Consider the following 19509-nt stretch of genomic DNA (forward strand, 5'->3'; position numbering starts at 1 on the left):
GTCAAGTGTAGTGACTGTTGGGTTTTTTTTGGAGACAAATGAGGCAGCTATTTCACTCCAGGCATGAAAGTGAACGGCCCAAATACCTGCAAGATTGTTCGCTCAGCGGGTAAAATTAGTCTGTTGCCCAGTTCAAACCCTTTCTGTTGTTCTAATATGTCCTGCACCATTTTCCAGCTGATGGGGTTGGGGAATCAGACTTAACTTCCGAACCACAGCTGGAGTTGGCACACTCTAAGACTGTTCTTATCCCCGGAGAACTATTTTCCAAGAAACAAATAGCTGTGGAAGAAGAAGAGCCCAAAAAGACATACATTCTAAGGAAGAGGACCCACTCCCATGGCAACGGGTTCAAGTCTCTTCAATTGGGATTTCTGAAGCTCAATTTATTTTGAACACAATCCAATCTACCGCAATTTGGGTCAGATATTAACACAGTCTTGATCATTGACTTCGTACTACTCTCCATTGAAATTGGCTTGTCACTTGTGATTCTGATTTAGAATAGAATCCAGTACATAATCATTAAGCTCAGGCCACTGCTTCTTTACAATACAGAGTTTTTCTTTATTGTTTGGACATTAAAACCAAATTGAACAACACAGAGACTTTGGTTGTATATATTACAAGAGGGAAAGAAATATACACATTAGGGCTACTTGTTCAAAATCCTCTTCGCAATTTAAAATCTTGTACCTTAAACTTTAACCTGAATTCAGTTCATTCAAAAATTGAATGCCTTGCGTGTGTGTGTATATATATATATAAAATATATACACACACAAATACAGTATTTAATTTCTCACATTCAACCTAGTAAATTACAAAATAGCCAGCTAAGCATTCTTCATTGATCTCTTTCTCCCGCAAAGAAGAGATCTACATTCTGATTGTTACACAGGAGTTACAATACAGAGCATAAAAAGAGCAGATTACTTTGGCAGGTTTGGATACGGAGGATCATATAATTAGATCCAATGTGTTATAATAAAGTTACTTTATTCCAAGTAAATCAGTACTTTAAGAAGAGTATATCATATTCCAACTGGTAGGACAGAGATATCATATAGGTCAGTGTTTGTCAACCACAAGTCTGAAGACTGAAATCAATCCTATGACCATTCCAGAGATTGTTTGATATTGAGTAACAACAGGCTCACTTACTAACTGTCCATCACAACTTAAAGAGGAAACTGAACTGATTTCCAGCATCAAAATAGTTGAGATATACTGTGTACACAAAATATATATGTACACACACACACATACACACACAGACACATACACGCACCCACACATGTAACAATTCTTCCAATGGAAAACAAAATCAAACACTGTTCCACGTTTCGTTTAATAATTCTGCTGCAACCAGCTCGCCACAATTATTTTGATTAAATTCTTAAAGAGGCGTCGGAAGGAAAGCTTGTATAATGTCATGATGCAGAGAGGAGGCGGCAGTGAGAGGAGAGCAAAAGAAGGCCAAGGAAAGCCGCTGAATTTTCTCATACAGGCTCATGCTGCAGGCAGCAGGAAATCAAGATGGATTTTAAAAACAGGTTGAAATGGAATTGGAACTATGTTGCTGCAATGTTGTGCAACGCAGAACCACTGATTCTAACAAAATCACCTTTGAAGAAGCTTTTTTAAAATTCAAACAGGCATACTCGTTAAAAACAAAGTCTGACGAGTGTATAAACATAACCAACAAATGGATTCCAACATGCGATTTGGTGCCTTTGAAGCCTCTGTCCAGAACATTGAGCATTTGGGGTATTTGTGTACCTGTAACAAGTGCTGCTGCGGTCAAGCAAAGGGGAGCGGTTTGTGGAAGTTCAGTAGCTGAGAAGGTTGTTTCCTGGAAATAAATGCAGGGTTGATGTTCCTCACCAAGGTTGATTGAGTTGGATTCAGTCTGTACCTTGTGAAAAGGCTTTGTTGTTTTATATATAAAAAGAGAGGTATAAACCATCTCCTCGTTCAGTTCCAGGATATGGGTTGCTTTGCACCAGGACGGACTGTGAACGTTCTACCGTATGAAAGATGTTGGGGACGCTGAGAGCTGGAGAGATTCAGAAAGAGATGACCCTTTGATTAGCGGTATATTGATTTCAAACCAGAAACGTCTGAACATCAAGCTGAACAACAACAACTTGGGTTTACATAGCGCCGTTCACGCAGGATTGCGCCTCAGAGCGCTTTAAATAGTTGATAACGCGCAATATCAAATGCAAGGATTATTACTATTATCACATCTTCGCGACGTCTCAAAGCGCTTCACAGAATTTACTGTAATTTAACACGTGAGGGGCGCTATATAAATCCAAGTCGTCGTCGTTGTTTGGGAGGTCAGCTCTTGAAAATCTTAGTTACTGCTTTTCTACCACCAACACGAGAGAGTTACGAATATCTTTGCACTCCATGAAAGATCAGCCATTTAAGACAACACCACACTGCTTTTCACAGCCTACTCAGCACCTGTACTTATGCACTAAGCTGTTACACAACACACCCTCTTAATCATTCAGCTGCTTAAAAACACGTTTGCTACACCCTTCTGCAAATCCTCCACCATAATCTGCATTACCTTTTGTCAGAATAATTACCGCCTACAAATTATGCAGTCACTGCACTTTACAGTGAACTCTGTGAGGTCTCAAATGCAATGATTGTAATTTGAATTGAAATGGAATAAATGCAGAAAACTGTCCAGATCTCTCTTTAGTTCTCAACTTGGTTTATAGGTGACACTTATCAAGGATCAACAACAACAAATTACATTTGTTCTGCGTTTTTCACACTGGGAGGACGTCCCAAGGCACTGGACAGTCGGTGATTTGGACACGAGCAGGGGTTTGGGATCAGGAGGGGTGGAGGGCAGGGAGGGTAGGTGTAGTTGGGTGGTCGAAGGTGCTGTCGAAGAGGAGGGTCTTGAGATGTGCCTTTAAGGAGGCGAGGGAGCAGGGCGAAGGGACTGTGGGATGGAGTTCCAAAGGATGGGGGCATCCCATAAGAGACTGGAAAGATTTTTGTTTAGTCTTAATTTGCCCCTTAGCTTTGGGTTTAATAGTTAATGCTGTTAATATCCATAGTTATCAATTTTTTTCTAAGTCATATTGGAAGGGGAAAGTTACATTCTCACTCACACATTCACAAGCATTTATATAAACTGCCTGTCCGCTATTGAAGGCTAAAATATAATCTCACGGTTCAGGTAACATGTACATAACAGCTCAGCCTTTAATCTAAAGGTTCAGGTTACCAGAACCTATTGGAGGAATGTAACTCAGTAATTCCATCCAATTCTATCCATTATTCTATATAGAGTTATACATTATACTTAGCATCTATTACTCTATGCAGTAGATACTATTCTTTGTAACTATTTCTTACTGTCAAATAAACTTGAAATAGGAGTTACGTAATTGATTCCATCAGCCAAGAAATCGAGAATTTCTAGGTATAAAATAGGACTTAATCAAGCAATTTCCAAAAGTAATTCACATACACAGTTAAGTGCTTGTTACGTACGCTCAGTATCTTTCCACATCCCACAAAACTGCACTAGCGTTAAGAAAAGCTCTAATACCAGGAAACCACTATAAAATCTCCAAGATCAATTTAAAAAAAGTCCAGTAATTAATAATAAACAAGAGGGAGCGACATTAAAATGACCAATGCAATCTCAGGTTCGAAATAATAATACGGCATTAATAATCCTTGTATTTGCTGTAGCGCCTTATCACGTTGTTGAGACGTCCTAAAGCGCTTCACAGAATATAAGTGAATTGACTGTATATTTTTGTGAGTGAAACACGGCAGCCGATTGCGCGCAGCAGCGTCCCCACAAACAGTTGTGGATTGAGTGACCAAATTATTATTATTTTTGGGGGGACAAGATTACTACTCCCACGGAAAGCGATTCACCAATCAACTAACAACGGGTGGTTTTAAGGTCAGAAAACTGTGTATAAACCACTTGAATGTGTTGCTCTAAGTCTTAAAAGAGCGCTCAAATCCCTCAAATCTTTAAAAAGAGGTGCGGAGAACTCACCCTTTCAAATCCTGGGTAGAATTGGTGTCTACGTGAGACTGCAGTTCAGCAATAACTCTGCTCTCCCCTCCCAGTTTGTCTGCGGACGGCTGAGTAGACTGATGGTCCATCTTTGGCGTGTTCTGCGCGTATGCTTTACCCATCGGCAGTGAATGGGGAGGGGATGAATTGGAGAGTAGTGGAGATCCTCTGCTCGGGACAAACGTGGGCTTTGTGGCCAGCAACGGTCTCGTTTTGTCCGAACTCATGGCAAGCGAGGACAAGGATCCGACACTGGTCGTTCGCTGATAGGGTGAGTAGGACTTTCCGTCGGTTGGGCCGTTGTAATGGTTAGGAGTCGAGTGGTAATCAACAGGTGGCCTGCCAATCGCCATTCTACCGTTTACTTTGGCTTGCGGTTGGGAAGGAGAGACTCCGTCATCCTCGCGGTTAGAAAACTCCAAGGGAGGCGGCAGAGGTTTGAACGAGAAGTCCTCACTCCCTTCGTCGCTGAACGATGGCGGCGGCGGGATCAAAAACAGGGGTGTCTCCATGTCTCGCTTGGCCATCTCTCGTTCTTCAGTTCTGTGAGATATCGCGTTGAACTCAGGCTTTACCAAAACCGAGGAAGTCAATTTCTGCTCCGTGTGATACGGTGTGACGCGGAAGGTGTTTGTGATCGCTGCCTTATTGTACTGAGTGCCTCCTGGGGCCTCTGAATTGATGTGGTTTTGAAATCCTTTGTTCTCTTGTTGAACTTGACTCTTCCTTTTAGCATCTCTCTGTTTGGCGGCCATAAGCAAGTCCAGTGGTGAACGTGAGTTAGTACTCTTCCACGTGTCAGAGGGCGTCAGTTCCGTAGAGGAATAAGGCGACTTGGGAGTGCTTAGAGCTGCATCGAAATGTTTGTCCTTATTAACCACCTCATCATCCAACTGCTTGGAGTATGGAAACCCCGGTACATCACGTTCGGAATCCAGCATTGCAGAGGGTTTAGTCTCCTCCTCGGCTCTGTTCCTCCCGTATCCTATTCCAGCACCTTGGAAACCGTACCGATTGCTGTTGGAATCAGAAGCTCTGTCTGTAGAGAGCTGCTGGAGGGACAAGTCTGCGTCCACTTCACTTTTTCCCTCCTTGTATAGAAAAGGACGCGTTTTGGAAAGCATGTTCGAATCAAACGTGCTTGATCCCTTGCTCTCCTCGGATTTCGACTGGAACAGGGGTTGCTCTTTCGGGCTGGTTTTTGTGGCTTGGGGAGTGTTGAACTGATCTCCAGCTTGCTCTCGGCTGGACCTTCAGCCTCCTTGTCCTGCGAGTCCAGTGTGTATTCGTTGGCATCCTGCATGATCAGCATGGATTTGGTTTTACTCTGTCGGTTGGCCCTCGACGTCTCGGAACTATTGGCGTTCGGGGAGAACCCGTAGAGCTTGGCCGTCGCCTTAGGGTTGAAGGTGGAGGCGACTGAAGAGTTTGGGAAAAGGGGAGAAGGTTCGGGAGCGAACGAGGATCGGTGGCTCGCGAGAGAGACCTGTGAAGCCATAGGTTTCGTCGGGAAAGTCGCGGAAGAAGGCAGAGGATGCAAACCTTCGTCTTTCAGAGGAAGACTGAAAGGGCGCTGGAGGATGTGCCTTTGCGGAGGGGGTGGCGGGGCATTCTTGGGGCGATTGATCGGGCGCAATCTGGAAACCTCGTCTTGCAGGGAAGACTTCAGAGGAAAATGACTGTGTGGGAGACCTGGAGGGGGCATATTTGGAGGAGGCAGTGGAGGCATTTTTGGAACCTGCTCCTCCATCTCGAAAGGTTTGTGAGGCATCTTTACTAGAGGAGGTGCTGGAGGAATCATCCTCGGGGGCAACAGCGAGTTGGTGTCAGGCAGGGGGTAGGTCGGGGGGGGTAGGATTGGCTGGGCTCTCGTGTTGGGAGCTGGAGGTGGGGGAGGCGGGGCAACCATTGGGGGCGGGGGAGCGGACATTTCATAAAAGGCGTTGGGCGAGCGAGGACTCTGAATGGCGCCGTGCATAGGCGGTGGCGGAGCAGCCATCGGCGGGGGTGGTGGAGGAGCCATTGAAGGGGGTGGTGGGATCCAGTCGTCATCTGGGTAGTCAGGCACAAAGCCACCTTGTCCATAGTTCCCAAGAGTAGAGGCAGTCGGTTTGCGGTCACTGTCTTTTACATTGTAACCTGGAGAACAGAACTATAGTTGATAAAAGTGTCCACTCTTTAGCCTTAGCAGAGAAACAAAATGGAAATGTTTTCATTTTACCTGCTACACCTTAAACTAACGTCTAGTCCAGTTCGCTGGGGGGGGAACGCTGCTTTTTATTAAACCGAGTTCCCGTCTCGCCCTGGGCGCGAAATCATTCAAACCCGAATTCTTCGCTTCTCTTCATTCTACATCTTTTGCGTTACATCCAGTTCCACTGATTTTTGGAACCTTTCGGTTAACGTGGACAGTTTGAGCTGAAACAATTACGCAAATCCCCTGCGTAAAATGCTTTTTAAAGAAAAAACAACAAAAAGAGGAGCCCATATCTCTTTGCCTCTTGGATTCTCGAAGTCACCCTGCCTTGCACAGCGCTGTTCTTTCTTGGCAAGGTACAGTATCCTTCCTACGCTGAGGTAGTCAAGGACCCAAGCCACAATTGCCAAGTCATTCAGCTTCAAGGTCCAAGTGTCAATGCTTCGTCTTGCCTTTTATTCACAGAAGGCTTTTTACCAACAAACACTCCACGATTCACTCAAGCTGATTTGATCCATTTTCCATCTCACTATTTTCCAATTTTGACAATGATTGTATACATGGCAAATTGAGGTGACTCGCGCGTTACCATAGTTACTTAACCCTTACGCTTCTTCACGTCAGAAACATCCACTTAGCTTGATTAATGTTCCTTATCAAAAAGAAAAGACGATCTAAAAATAAATGCATCGATAAGATATCTTATGTAAGTCGACAGTGGCACTTTAACCTGATAAAGCACAAAGCTGGTAAAGGCCTCACCTTTTTTTTCCCCCCTCATTTTGGTCATAAATGTGATCTGAAATTCTCCTTATCTATTTTTTTTTAAAAAAGGGATTGATTTTTCACTGTAGCATCAAGTCCTTAGCGCACGGGTTTGGGTTCTAGTCTTAGATAGCTACGCAGCTCAAGTACTATGTTTTTTTGGTCAGCTGGGTGTCTGATTCATGCGGAAACCCATCACCGTGCTTAAGAATATCCAAACTAGACTGAGAATTCTGTGCATCCCACTTACACGCGGAAATTCCAAAGGTAGATTGTTGCAATGGGATACGCTCTCTCCCTCTCTCTCTCTCTCTCTCTCCCCCGGAGGGATTCATCCTACTTACCAAATTTCGGAGAGTATTAGGCGCAGGTTGGCAAGAGCCCAGCAAGATGTGCTTTTTGAATTTCTTTTTGTTTATAAATGACTTCTCTTCAATACAGCTTCTCAAATTAATCATCTTTCCAGTACTCTGGTTCGCAAATTAGAGAGGTACTTGAAAAGAAGAAAATTGCTTTCAGCAAACATTCTCTCTGAATGAAAGCGAATGATTCAAACCATGTGGTAGAATTACAGAATCATGGAATATTGCAGTACAGAAGGAGGCCATTCGGCCCATCGTGCCTGTGTCGGGTCTTTGGAAGAGCTATCCATTCAGTCCCACGCCCCCCACTCTTTCCCCCTGTATCTTTGCAATTTTTTTCTTTTCAAGTATCTCTCTAATTCCCTTTTGAAAGTTGTTATTGAATCGGTTTCCACCTATACCTGAATTCATAGCCACTCTCGGGATGGTAGAAATCATCAGTCTGTCGGGCACAGTAAACTCTGGGCGGTCATGGTGAGGCTATTCAAAACAAATAATAAATCCGTTTGCTCATTTTTTAAAAATCATCCATATAGAGTACCTGCACCCGCAATCCCATTTCAACTTTAAAACTTGATGCAGCGATTTATTCTTTTTAATTCAAGTGAATTCATTGATAAATGACAGAGCAATGAAAATGTGGTCACTATTGTGTCGATTTCAGATTCTTTCCCCCCCCACTCCTCCTTCCACACACACACACACACCACACACACACACACCACAATTCGCTGTCAGTTTCAGGTCAACCACATAGAGGTTGCATCACCCTCTTTGTATTGGATCACTTATATGTTAGACAATAGAGCAGAAAGACACCTGTTCAGCTACAGGGGAAGTAACCCAACATACAGTTCCACGTAGGAGTGACTAACATCATGTGTAGTTCCATACATGGCATTCAGCCCTCAACCAACTGGTCACTCACTCACGGCTACTTGTGGAGCTGCTGATCGGCTAATCAAAATAGTCCCTACAATTTACAGTAACTCCCGCGAAGCTCTTTGAGACGTCCTCCCAATGGGAAAGGCGTTGCGCCAAAAGCAAGCTTAATTTCATGTCTGACTTCAAAGATTCAAACCATGTGGTAGAATTTTAGTCAGTGTGTTTAGTTTAGCTGTCAAACACCGTAAAAGAAATCAAACCGTACAATGGAAAGCTTGACTGTGGGCCTGGATTTCACCCTCGCAGTTCCAGAATCTACATATCTATTCATCGCCTCGTCGTTGAACATATTAGCTGTGAGAATCTGATCCAGTTTTCCTGTAACAAAAGAAAACACATGACATTGGATCTCAGCAAATGCAGATTACAGCTCTGAAAGAGGTCGTCACAGGTTTTGTATTGAAAAAACCCAATGTGAATAACATTCCTCAAGTAGAGAACAAAACAGAAATGTTCTCTGGAGGCTGAAAAGGTTGGTGGAGTGACTTTACGGTGATTTTTTTTTTTGCATGCTTACCACAAACGAAACAGTGGGTGACTTTCTCCCTCTATTGGGTCAGTCAGACGCTAAAGCATTCAACCTTAAAATTAGGGGGAAAAGGGTTCGGAAGGAGCGAAGGGCTGATTTTCATCATCCACTCCTTGTTAACGTACATTTCCTTATTGCTGCTACCTACCTTTCCCACGACACATGGCGGCTATTGTAACGTACCCACACTACATGCATGGCTGCCAATACTCTCTATGTGGGGAAAATGTTTTGATAGCAAATAAGCAAGCAAGGAGGAAGTGTTGTTTGCTTATGACACGTTGAGTCGTTCCTTTTCCAATACTAAAAGGACTTAATGCCGTCATTTTCACACTACAAATGAAAACACTCAGAATACCAGGTAACCATTCGATCAATGACAAGCATCCCCTTTGCAACCCGTGTTTGTGAAATCTCTGCCTCTCCCCCCCCACCTCCAACTAATATTATTATAAGTTGGCAAATATCGACATCTTCAGCCTCACTCTCTTCCTGATCGCAAGCAAAGAACTTTTTAGCGCTCAGTTGTTTTGATTCACTCACCCAAAGCAACAACCTTCCCACACCTACAAGAGAGCAAGAGAAACTGTTTGCGCTGAATTTGTTTCTCTTGGTCCCGAGCCAATGTTTATTTGGTTATTTCACATAAAGAAGATTGTCAAGCAGACAGGAAGTGTATTTGCGTTGATGAAAGGCAGCTGCATTTCAATGCAAAATGCTTTGCTTCCGTCCCACCGGATCTCCTTTCTCTACCTTGAACCCACATGGAGTGCGCCTGGAGGATCATAAACTCGGCAAAGGAGGCCCTTGGCACTCCCGAAACCAGATGTCCTTCTGGCAGAACGAGGGGATGGCGAGGGCCTGCGCTCAGGCTCGCGCACGCTAGGTTCAGGGGCTATACACCGAGGGACAAGCTGAAGCTTGGCTCAACCAACGGCAAAGGCCAGATGGGGGGTAGGGGGGGGGCGAGAACCGGCTCAAGGCCCAACCCACGAGCTGAAATAAACATATAGAAAAATAAAATTAAATAAAAAATAAACAAACAACCGGACTGAAGTAAACCTAAAGGCACACAGAAGGACGCTCGAGATGCAACCAGGGAGCGGCCCGAAAACGTACGTACGGTAAACACGTGCGCGCACGATGAGGGGAGGAATTGTAACAGAATGTTGTACATTGTGTTTGTAAATAAATATATATATTTTCAAAAAAAAAATTCCTTTTATCAACGCACTTCATCTAAAGAAAACTGGATTATCTTCAGCATCTTGGAATGTCCTTTCGACATGAAAGGCACTATATTAATGTAATTTGTTATTGTTATTATTATTATTATTATGATTGTTGAAGCCGGAAGATGTACAATTAACTCAGTGTTTGACTTCATTAAAGCCATAATGGTGGGAATGTGATTTTTTTTTAATTTGTACTTGAACAGGAAAGATGTGCAGGGCTATGGGGTAAGAGCGAGGGAGTGGGACTAGTTGGGTAGCTCTTTCAAAGAGCCGGCAAAGGCATAATGGCCCAAATGACCTCCTTCTGTGCTCTATGATTCAGTGGGACTTTATCGCAACCTCAACTGTGAGAGACACACAATAATGATAGATTTTGTGCTCCTAAAATTGTGTCTCGAGGGAGCATTTGACCCATATACCATGGGGGTGCAATACTTGCGGCAGCAATAAATTCAGACAATAAGCGAGGAGTGTCTCACAAGATACGTGTCTTATTCGCACAACATTAAAATGAATTGCCTTGAGTGCAATTTGTTTTCAGCCGCATGTTGGGTGCAATAAGCTAATCGAGCCCTGTGGTATCACTGAAACTGGTCAATAAACGTAATGCTCTATCTCATTCTTACCAGGCAGCAATTTGCATTCAAACGAAGTTAACTACAATGCCTCTTAGCTTGGCACGGACAGAAGCAGGAAGTTAGCGTTGAGATAATTCTCTCATAAACCCGAACTGTGATAAGATGGTTGTTATTTAACAACTTCAACATGATTGCTTGTATAACCGGGGCAAATGATTGTACAGTGAAGGATTTTTTCTCATCCATTTACATTATAGATACAGTCACTGTGGCGTTGAAATAAATGTCTTGTATAATTTTTTTTTATCGGGACTGTACTTTGAAAACAGTACAAATATAATGGTAAATAAAGCAAAATGATTGGCTCCTAAGCTTTGAGTAACTGCTCCATTTCTCTGATCTCTTTTCCTAATCAGCTGATAATAAATAATATATAGAGAATAATAACCCTTGTAGTTGATACAGCACCTTATCATGTTGTCGACACGTCTCAAAGCGCTTCAGAGACTGCATTTGTAGGCAAACGCCAATTTACAATTTACATCCAAGCAACAACAACAACAACATTTCATTTATAGAGCGCCTTTCACGTCGGGAGGACGTCCCAAGGCGCTGGACAGTTGGGTCGGGACCCAAGCAGTGGGGAAATGGTCAGGGTCTGGGGAGGGAGGGAGGGAGCGAGGAGGGGGTAGAGAGTCGAGAGGGGAGCTGAAGGCTCGGTCAAAGAGAAATGTCTTGAGACCGGCCTTGAAGGAGGAAAGGGAGGAGGCGGCGAAGGCACTGGGGGATGGAGTTCAAGAGCCTTGGGGCTGAGTGGCTGAAGGCCACCGATGGTAGGGCGGTTGGGCTGGGGGATGTGGAGCAGACCGGAGCCAGAGGAACGGAGGATACGGGCAGGTAAGTAGGGGAATAGTAGGTCGGAGAGGTAGGAGGGAGCGAGGCCGTGAATGGCCTTGTAGGTGAGGATCTTGAATTCGAAGCAGCAAGTGAACGAACAATTTTATCTATAATACTATTTGCAAATGATATAACAAGTCAGGAAGGCATTTCAAAATGCGTCATAGTATTTACTGTAAAGTGTAGCGACTGTGAACTTTTGTAGGCAAACATGGCATCTTAAAAAATCCCAAACAGACTGACTGAGGGTTCCTCATACGTAAACCATCTCTGCACTGGAATTCCCCTGTGATCACGGAATACCTTGTGCAAATAGGGCTGCGTTTCAGATGATCCTAACCTAAACACAATCTACCTGCGCTCGTATTTAACTGCTGTCCAGATCCAGCTCACTCATCGTGTGGCCACCGTCTATCTGACACACGAGTTAAGCAGCATTTCCCAAAAGAGAATTTGCCAATATTTTAACTCCGCTAGCTACAAATCTCCTGTTTATAATAATCCTTGCATTTGATATAGCGCTTTTCATGTCAGGAGGACATCCCAAAGCGCTTCACAGAACACACTGTAAAGTGAATTGACTGTATATTTGTGGGCGAACGTGGCAGCCAATTGCGCACAGCAATGTCCCACAAACAGTCGTAGATTGAAAATGACCAATTTATTATTGTTTTTGGTTTTGGAGGGATTATTATTAGGCTCTGTGTGGAGTAAGGAAACTTGCCCAAGGTTTCGCCCTCTGCCTGGAACTGAACTCAGGTCTCTCACTTGCAAAGCGAGTGGTCTAACCACTGAGCTACAGGACTCAATGTTTAGCAGCTAAAGCCTGTTAAACGTTTTAAAGCTGGTTGTTTATAGACAACAGTCCAGCAAGCATAAAGAACTCCCCACCAAAACTCGTGCTTTAAACACTTACAAGGTCTTTATGAAAATATGTTTGGACAAACTCTTTTAAAAAGAGCCGGCACAGACACAATGGGCAGAAAGGTCTCCTTCTGTGCTGTATAATTCTATGAAAACTTTCTTTTCACCAACGCAACCTAGAGACGTGCTAAAGACTTCTTCCTTCCCACACTGAAATGTTTGCCAGGCGCTTTTTTTTTTGCGTTAATAACAGTGACGACGATAATAATAATAATCTTCCTTGCATTCTTTGAGATGTCTCAATGCACTTCACGGACTAGGCTGTAAAGTGAAATGACTGTATATTTTGTGGGCGAAACGCAGCAGTGAATATAATGTAGGTTGAAGTGTTACATGCTACCCTGATATAATAATGAACTTATCACCCCACACGCCGACAGATTTATCACTCACTCCCAGGCATCTGTAATTCTATATCACACATGTGGCCGACCATAACTGGGGATCTTTCCATTCTCTAAGGCTTGCATAATGACTGGCATTATATCAGACTCTGCTGAGAGTTTCAGACAATGGTCCATTAATCAACTGACCAGATTTATAACTTGGCTCGAGGCAAAAATATCCAACGTTGCCTTAAATATTTTCCCTATCACGATTTTATTTTTTTCGTACCTGCTGAAATTTTAAGGGGCTTTATTTTTTTTTTTTTTTAAAAAAAGCGCTTCGAGAAATTCGTCACAGGTCAAAGCTGTTAAATAAAAACAAGTTTTTTTTTAAAAAGAAATTGTGGATCAGTTTTCTTTATACTTGGTTTCATCCCAACTCCTTCACATTTTAAATTCCTGTCCATTTTATCCAATTCTTAATCCCCCCCACAACCCCATGTTAGTTATTTTAATCGGTTCCTTAACTCTTCTTTTTAATAGTGTTTTAAGTATTGTATTTCGTGCATTCACCTACACTCTGCAGTATATCCTGTGAAGCGTTCGAGATATTGATGGTGGCAATGATAAGGCTGGCTCTACATGAAATGCAACTATTAATTATTATCGTTATTCTAATTTATTTGTAATATGATTGCTTTCACAAGAAAGTGCCTAATCACAAATATTCCTCACTCAATGTTTAAATCAAGTTTTTGATATATATATATATATGTATATATATACACACACACACATACTTTTACAAATCTGTTTTTGTCTCAATACACTGACATGCAGTGAGTTTAATGGGAGAAAAATTGAAGAGTGGTATTAGAAATTTGTCTGAATTGAAGAGGATTTTTTTTCTTCAGATGACTTATAAAGTGACAATAAAAAAAAATCCCTCCCACCACAGTTTATGAGACGAATTAACAGGGAACTCGCCCTGGTTCGTGAGGTCTTATTGCAGAAACAGAATATTTGGGAGTGGTGGAGTTCAAAACTTCAGCCTTTATCCCCTGGTCGATGAGATCATTCTTGAAAACAAAACTCAGGGTCAAACTTTAACTTTTGTTTTGCTGTTTTCGACCCTTTTTTTATGTAACTGAGCTTTATCCTGAAAAAAAAAGTCCCCCTCTCCCCCTCAAAAAATACCCTCGTGAAAAACAGCACAGTGGCAAACGGTGTAAGCCGAGATGAGTTCTGATCTCGTGTTCTGCAGACACGGCACAATTGGAGCAATGTGCCACGGGCAAGATTCGCTTGTGTCAAATTGCTAATAATCTGCCGAATTAATTATGTAGCATTCTGTGCTGTATTTATATATAGCAATAGGTTAAAAAANTAAAAAGTTAAGTACAGCCTCCGCTTCGCCGAGGGAATCAGAATGTTTAACGGAGGTGAGCTTTGGGAAGCTCTCGGAGCCCATCGCTGTCCGTTTGTAGACTGACCTAGTTTCCAAGGCAGCGTGTAGAACAGAGAGAGACGGGTATGATGAGCTGTACAAGATGTCAGCTGCTTGATCTGGAGATTGCATTCGAGTCGGGGAGGGGGGAAATGGTGGGAGAACGAAGAGAGGAAGGGAAGAAATCTAGCTGAATTGAGGAGGATGCACTTAGGGTCTATTAAAATCTATCGCACATTTCAGTAAATGTCATCCTTAACTTAAGCTTGTTTGAAGGACATTTAGCAGCAGATAATAATAATCCTAATAATAATAATCCTCGCTGATGAAATAGCACCTCCATGTCTGGAGACCATTTCCCAGCAAGACGTAAGGTGAAGTGTAGTGACTGTGTATTTTGTAGGCAAATTAGCTTTAGCTGAAACAAAAACCGTGGCTAATCCGATAGATGGAGTAATGACTAATCTAATGCTTTATTAACTTCTGGTGACCCTGGAGGGCATCTGTGTTATGGTCTGCACTGCTTAAAACTGTCACTTCCATTTTCTGAATAAGCCTTTAGGTTAAAGCTTACTGGAATCCAATCCTCATTCACTACACAAAGGATTAGGCATTACTAAAAGGACAAAGGAATAAAGTAACTCACCTGGCTCCTAGCAATCTGTTTTTCTTTATATTGATTTACTGTACTGTGTGGCTGTCTAACTGAGTAGCCACATTGAGCAAGTGCCAACACCCATGCAGATTTGTTTCACATATTGTTACCACACAAAGGGATAGTACTTTTCTGAAGGCATTCCCTCACCCCATTAGCTCAGAGCAGCTAGATCTTAGGTCAGATATTGTGTAAACGCCTCTTATCCTCCTGAGAAATTTTCATTTTCCACTCGACATATAGTATTGGATTAACTTGTAAATTAATTTCATCCAGCGTTCGTTTCGGTACACTGAAAGCCGGTTAAGTTAAACTCCCGCATGGTCAAAAGTGCCGTCTTTCAGATCAGACGTTAAGCCGAGGCCCTCTCTGCCTGTTCAGGTGCGTGTAAAAGCTCTGCGGCACTATTTGGAAAGAGAAGGGTGTTTTTGCTGGTGTCCCGATCACCAATACTTCAGATTAACTGGCCATGCAACTCATGGCTGTTTGCGGGACCTTGCTGTGCTTGTAAGCGTTTTGAGATGTTTCAACATTACAAGACTTTATTAAGGGTGAGGATTATTATAGACTCTGAATTAGACCAAATGTATGTATGTATGTCCTCGGTCTGAAAGAACGTCCCAATTCATAAGCAATCTATAGAATAACTAACACTCCACTGTTAAAGCCCACACACTCAAGCAAAACCTCAGTCGATTGCCAGCAGTGCCTACCCTGAACCAGCTCAGATTCCCGCCCACAATCTCTCCTCAACACATCTCCTGCATTTTTCTGTTATCCAAAGAGAGATATTTAAAGCACAGCTGACACAAACAGGCACAGATTCCCATTGGAGCAATGAAACTGCCCCCACAGCATAAAACGAGGCCATCTCATGAACTACCAGCCAGAGAGAGAGAGGGGAAAAAAACAAACTGAATTTAATGCCAAATTGGAACTAAACCACCAGGTTTTTTTTTGGGGGGTATATATCATATGAGTAGCCAATCTGTTTTAAAAATGATGGATAGTTTCAGACTGTGGAATTACGAATATGCCAGACACAAAGTTCACTTTGAAGATTGCTCTAAACTCTGAGTTAGGATCCTGATGAGAAATATCTTATAAGGTTAGACCGAGGTACTTTCTGCTTTTCAGGTGGATGTTAAAGATCCCACGGCACTATTGAAAAAGAGAAAGCTGTTTCTCCCGACGTCCCTGGCCAATGATCCTTCCAGACAAAAACCTGTCTGTTCACTTCACGGCTGTTTGTTGGGAATGTTCCTGTCCTTCCGTTGGTTGCCGCGTTCGTCTACAAAATACACAGCCACTAACGCCGCACAGTAAAGCTTGTGAAAGACTTTGAGACTGGTGGCAAATGCGATAAGGCGCCATATCACCTTATCTGTTTATGGGACGTCGCTGTACGCAAATTAGCTGCCACGTTCCGTACAAATAATCACTACACTTTACAGTCAATAACCGCAAAGCGTTGTCTTGGAACGAAAGGTGCTACAACAAATGCAATGCTTGTTATGAATTATCATGAGGTCAAATGTAAGGAATCCCGTCATCTAGAAAGGAAATTAACCCAGATTGCGAGCTCAGGGCTGAATGTGTCCACCCATTCCTTCCAGCTAGTTTCACCTTCTGTCGTATTCTATATCTGTAACTCGTCACATGAATTTTTCTCTCTCTTTTTTTAAAAAAAAAGAGACAGACCTCAAATGCAAATACCATGAGAAGCGATGGGAAGGATTATTATTAGAATCAGGCCAAGTTCACCTTGACTTTAGCCACCGAATAAGGGTCAACAGCTCATTTGAGGATCTTTTTCCCTGGTTCTCTCCCTCAACAACAACAACAACAACTTGCATTTCATTTGCACAGCTCCCCTCACGCAGGGTGGTGGTGCCCCAGAGCGCTTGGCAGTGGTGGAGCGAGACGCCAAGTCGGGGGGGGGGGGGGGGAAGGCGGGGGGTGGGGGGGGGGGAAGGTCCAAGGTGTGACCTGAAGATGGGGGAAGGATGGGGGCGAGGCGGAGGGATCGAGGAAGGACGGTAGTAAATTTTATAGCTTTGAAATCGAAGGGGGTGGAGAAAAACCTTCAAAGAAAAAAAAACAGCTTTGCTCCACCGCCAGAAACAAGAGGAGAGTTAACTCATTTCAACCCGAAACCTGCCGGTGGGTAACACGGTCGCTTAATCCGCCACTGTTCGCGGGACGGTGCCGTGCGGGACCGGACGGCGCAGTTTCGTCCCGCGAAACACGCGGCCGGTTGCACTCAACGGGACGTTCCGGCGGAGAGCTCGGAGCGACCTCGCAACGTGGCGATCAGGCGAAAACAAACAACGTCACGATGAACCTTTTAACAATCATCCGTGCCCACCCTCTCACCCACCCTCCCTCTCTCTCACCCAAGCACCCACCCACCCAAGCACCCACCCTCCCTCTCTCTCACCCAAGCACCCACCCACCCAAGCACCCACCTACCCTCCCTCCCTCTCTCACCCAAGCACCCACCCACCCAAGCACCCACCCACCCACCCTCCCTCTCTCACCCAAGCACCCACCCATCCAAGCACCCACCCACCCACCCTCCCTCTCACTCACCCAAGCACCCACCCACCCAAGCACCCACCTACCCTCCCTCCCTCTCTCACCCCAAGCACCCACCCACCCTCCCTCTCTCTCACCCACCCAAGCACCCACCCACCCAAGCACCCACCCACCCACCCTCCCTCTCACTCACCCAAGCACCCACCCACCCAAGCACCCACCTACCCTCCCTCCCTCTCTCACCCAAGCACCCACCTACCCTCCCTCCCTCTCTCACCCAAGCACCCACCCACCCAAGCACCCACCTACCCTCCCTCCCTCTCTCACCCAAGCACCCACCTACCCTCCCTCTCTCTCACCCACCCTCCCTCTCTCTCACCCACCCAAGCACCCACCCACCCACCCTCCCTCTCACTCACCCAAGCACCCACCCACCCAAGCACCCACCTACCCTCCCTCCCTCTCTCACCCAAGCACCCACCTACCCTCCTCCCTCTCTCACCCAAGCACCCACCCACCCAAGCACCCACCCACCCTCCCTCTCTCTCACCCACCCAAGCACCCACCCTCCCTCCCTCTCACCCACCCACCCAAGCACCCACCCTCCCTCCCTCCCTCTCTCACCCAAGCACCCACCCTCCCTCCCTCTCACCCACCCACCCAAGCACCCACCTACCCTCCCTCTCTCTCACCCACCCAAGCACCCACCTACCCTCCCTCTCTCTCACCCACCCAAGCACCCACCCTCCCTCCCTCTCACCCACCCACCCAAGCACCCACCCTCCCTCCCTCTCACCCACCCACCCAAGCACCCACCCCTCTCTCCCTCCCTCCCTCAATCTTACTCCACTCCTTTCATTTCATTGCATTGCACAGTAGCCTCAACCTCTCTCCCCCTCTCTCTCTCTCCCTCTCTGGTCGCCTCTGACTCAACCAATCAATCAAATCAAACCAAATCAAACCAAACCAAACCCCTCCCCCCCCCCCCCCTCACCCCCCAAACCCACTCACCCATCTCTGCCATCTCTCCCGGTGCAGTGAGCGCACCGCCCGCAGAAGGGGTCGCAGCGTAGAGCGAATTGGAAGAACTTTTTCGCCCAAAAAGTTTGCTGATGGTACCACTGCCTCCGGACCTCCTCATCGCGACACACACACACAGAGAGAGAGAGAGAGAGATAGAGAGAGAGATAGAGAGAGAGAGAGATAGAGAGAATGAGAGAGAGAGAGAGAGAGAGAGGCGCTGCTCATCACTCCATCACTGCCTCTCAATCACTCTCTCCCTCTGCAGTCGGAGAGCTCTGTGTGTGTTGTGTTGTGTTGTGTGTTGTGTTGTGTGAGTGTCTCCTCCACTGAACAGTCCAACTCCTCCTCCGCCTTAACCATAGCAACACAGCAGCGCATTGCACCTCATCTGACAGGTCCAACAGGTAAAACCAGCCCTTTTTTTTTTAATAATGCATTTATTTATTATATATACATATATACATATGGAGGAAATCTGCAATCAAAGGCAACTCTGATCTGGTCAGACATCCCCCATCCCACACCCCCCAAAAAAAAAAAATCCCACCTGTTTTTCGTTTGCAATTGATTCCCCACTGAAATAAAACATTTACTCATTAAATCTCATCTTATTATACATATATATATATTATATTTTTGTTTCTCCCCACCCCCCCCCACCCAAAAAAAAATGCTTTGCTTTTAAGTGTCTGCCTTTTCTTTTTCTCTCCTCTCCTCTCTCTCTTCTCTTCTCTCCTCTCTCCTTCTCTCTCCCCTCTCGATTGTCGACGTATATTTTCTCTTATGATATCAAAAAAATAAATAGCAACAGATGATAATCCTGGCTTTTTGATGCAGCGCCTTGCCCGGGGGGGGGGCACGAGAGGAGAGAAGCGACCGTAGAAACGTGGTCAAAGGTAACCTGTTTTGGATGCAATTTGGAAATAATAGTGATAACAAACGCTTGTGTTTTAGATAACACGGTGTGTGTATCAACGTTGCAAAGCACGTCCCTGGGATCTGCTGTCAAGCATAGT

At 44.7% G+C, this 19509-nt stretch overlaps 2 protein-coding genes across 2 annotated transcripts; both read right to left on the reverse strand.

The window, feature by feature from the left end:
* Positions 1–546: 546 nt before the first annotated feature.
* On the reverse strand, positions 547–5509 carry LOC103182499. The gene is made up of 2 exons (XM_007899554.2): positions 4052–5509; positions 547–2059 (listed from the first exon to the last, which is right to left on the reverse strand). Exons 1-2 carry the CDS (start codon positions 5194–5196, stop codon positions 1978–1980), a joined length of 1227 nt encoding a protein of 408 aa, XP_007897745.2. The 5' UTR covers positions 5197–5509; the 3' UTR covers positions 547–1977.
* Positions 5204–18663, reverse strand: LOC121850446 (vegetative cell wall protein gp1-like). Its single transcript, XM_042342249.1, has 5 exons — positions 18482–18663; positions 8547–8659; positions 7798–7876; positions 5324–6211; positions 5204–5241 (listed from the first exon to the last, which is right to left on the reverse strand). The coding sequence occupies exons 1-5, from the start codon at positions 18609–18611 to the stop codon at positions 5204–5206; spliced, it is 1248 nt and encodes a 415-aa protein (XP_042198183.1). The 5' UTR covers positions 18612–18663.
* Positions 18664–19509: the final 846 nt, after the last annotated feature.

The sequence above is a fragment of the Callorhinchus milii genome, unplaced genomic scaffold, assembly GCF_018977255.1.
Source record: "Callorhinchus milii isolate IMCB2004 unplaced genomic scaffold, IMCB_Cmil_1.0 Scaffold19, whole genome shotgun sequence".
NCBI lineage: Eukaryota > Metazoa > Chordata > Chondrichthyes > Chimaeriformes > Callorhinchidae > Callorhinchus > Callorhinchus milii.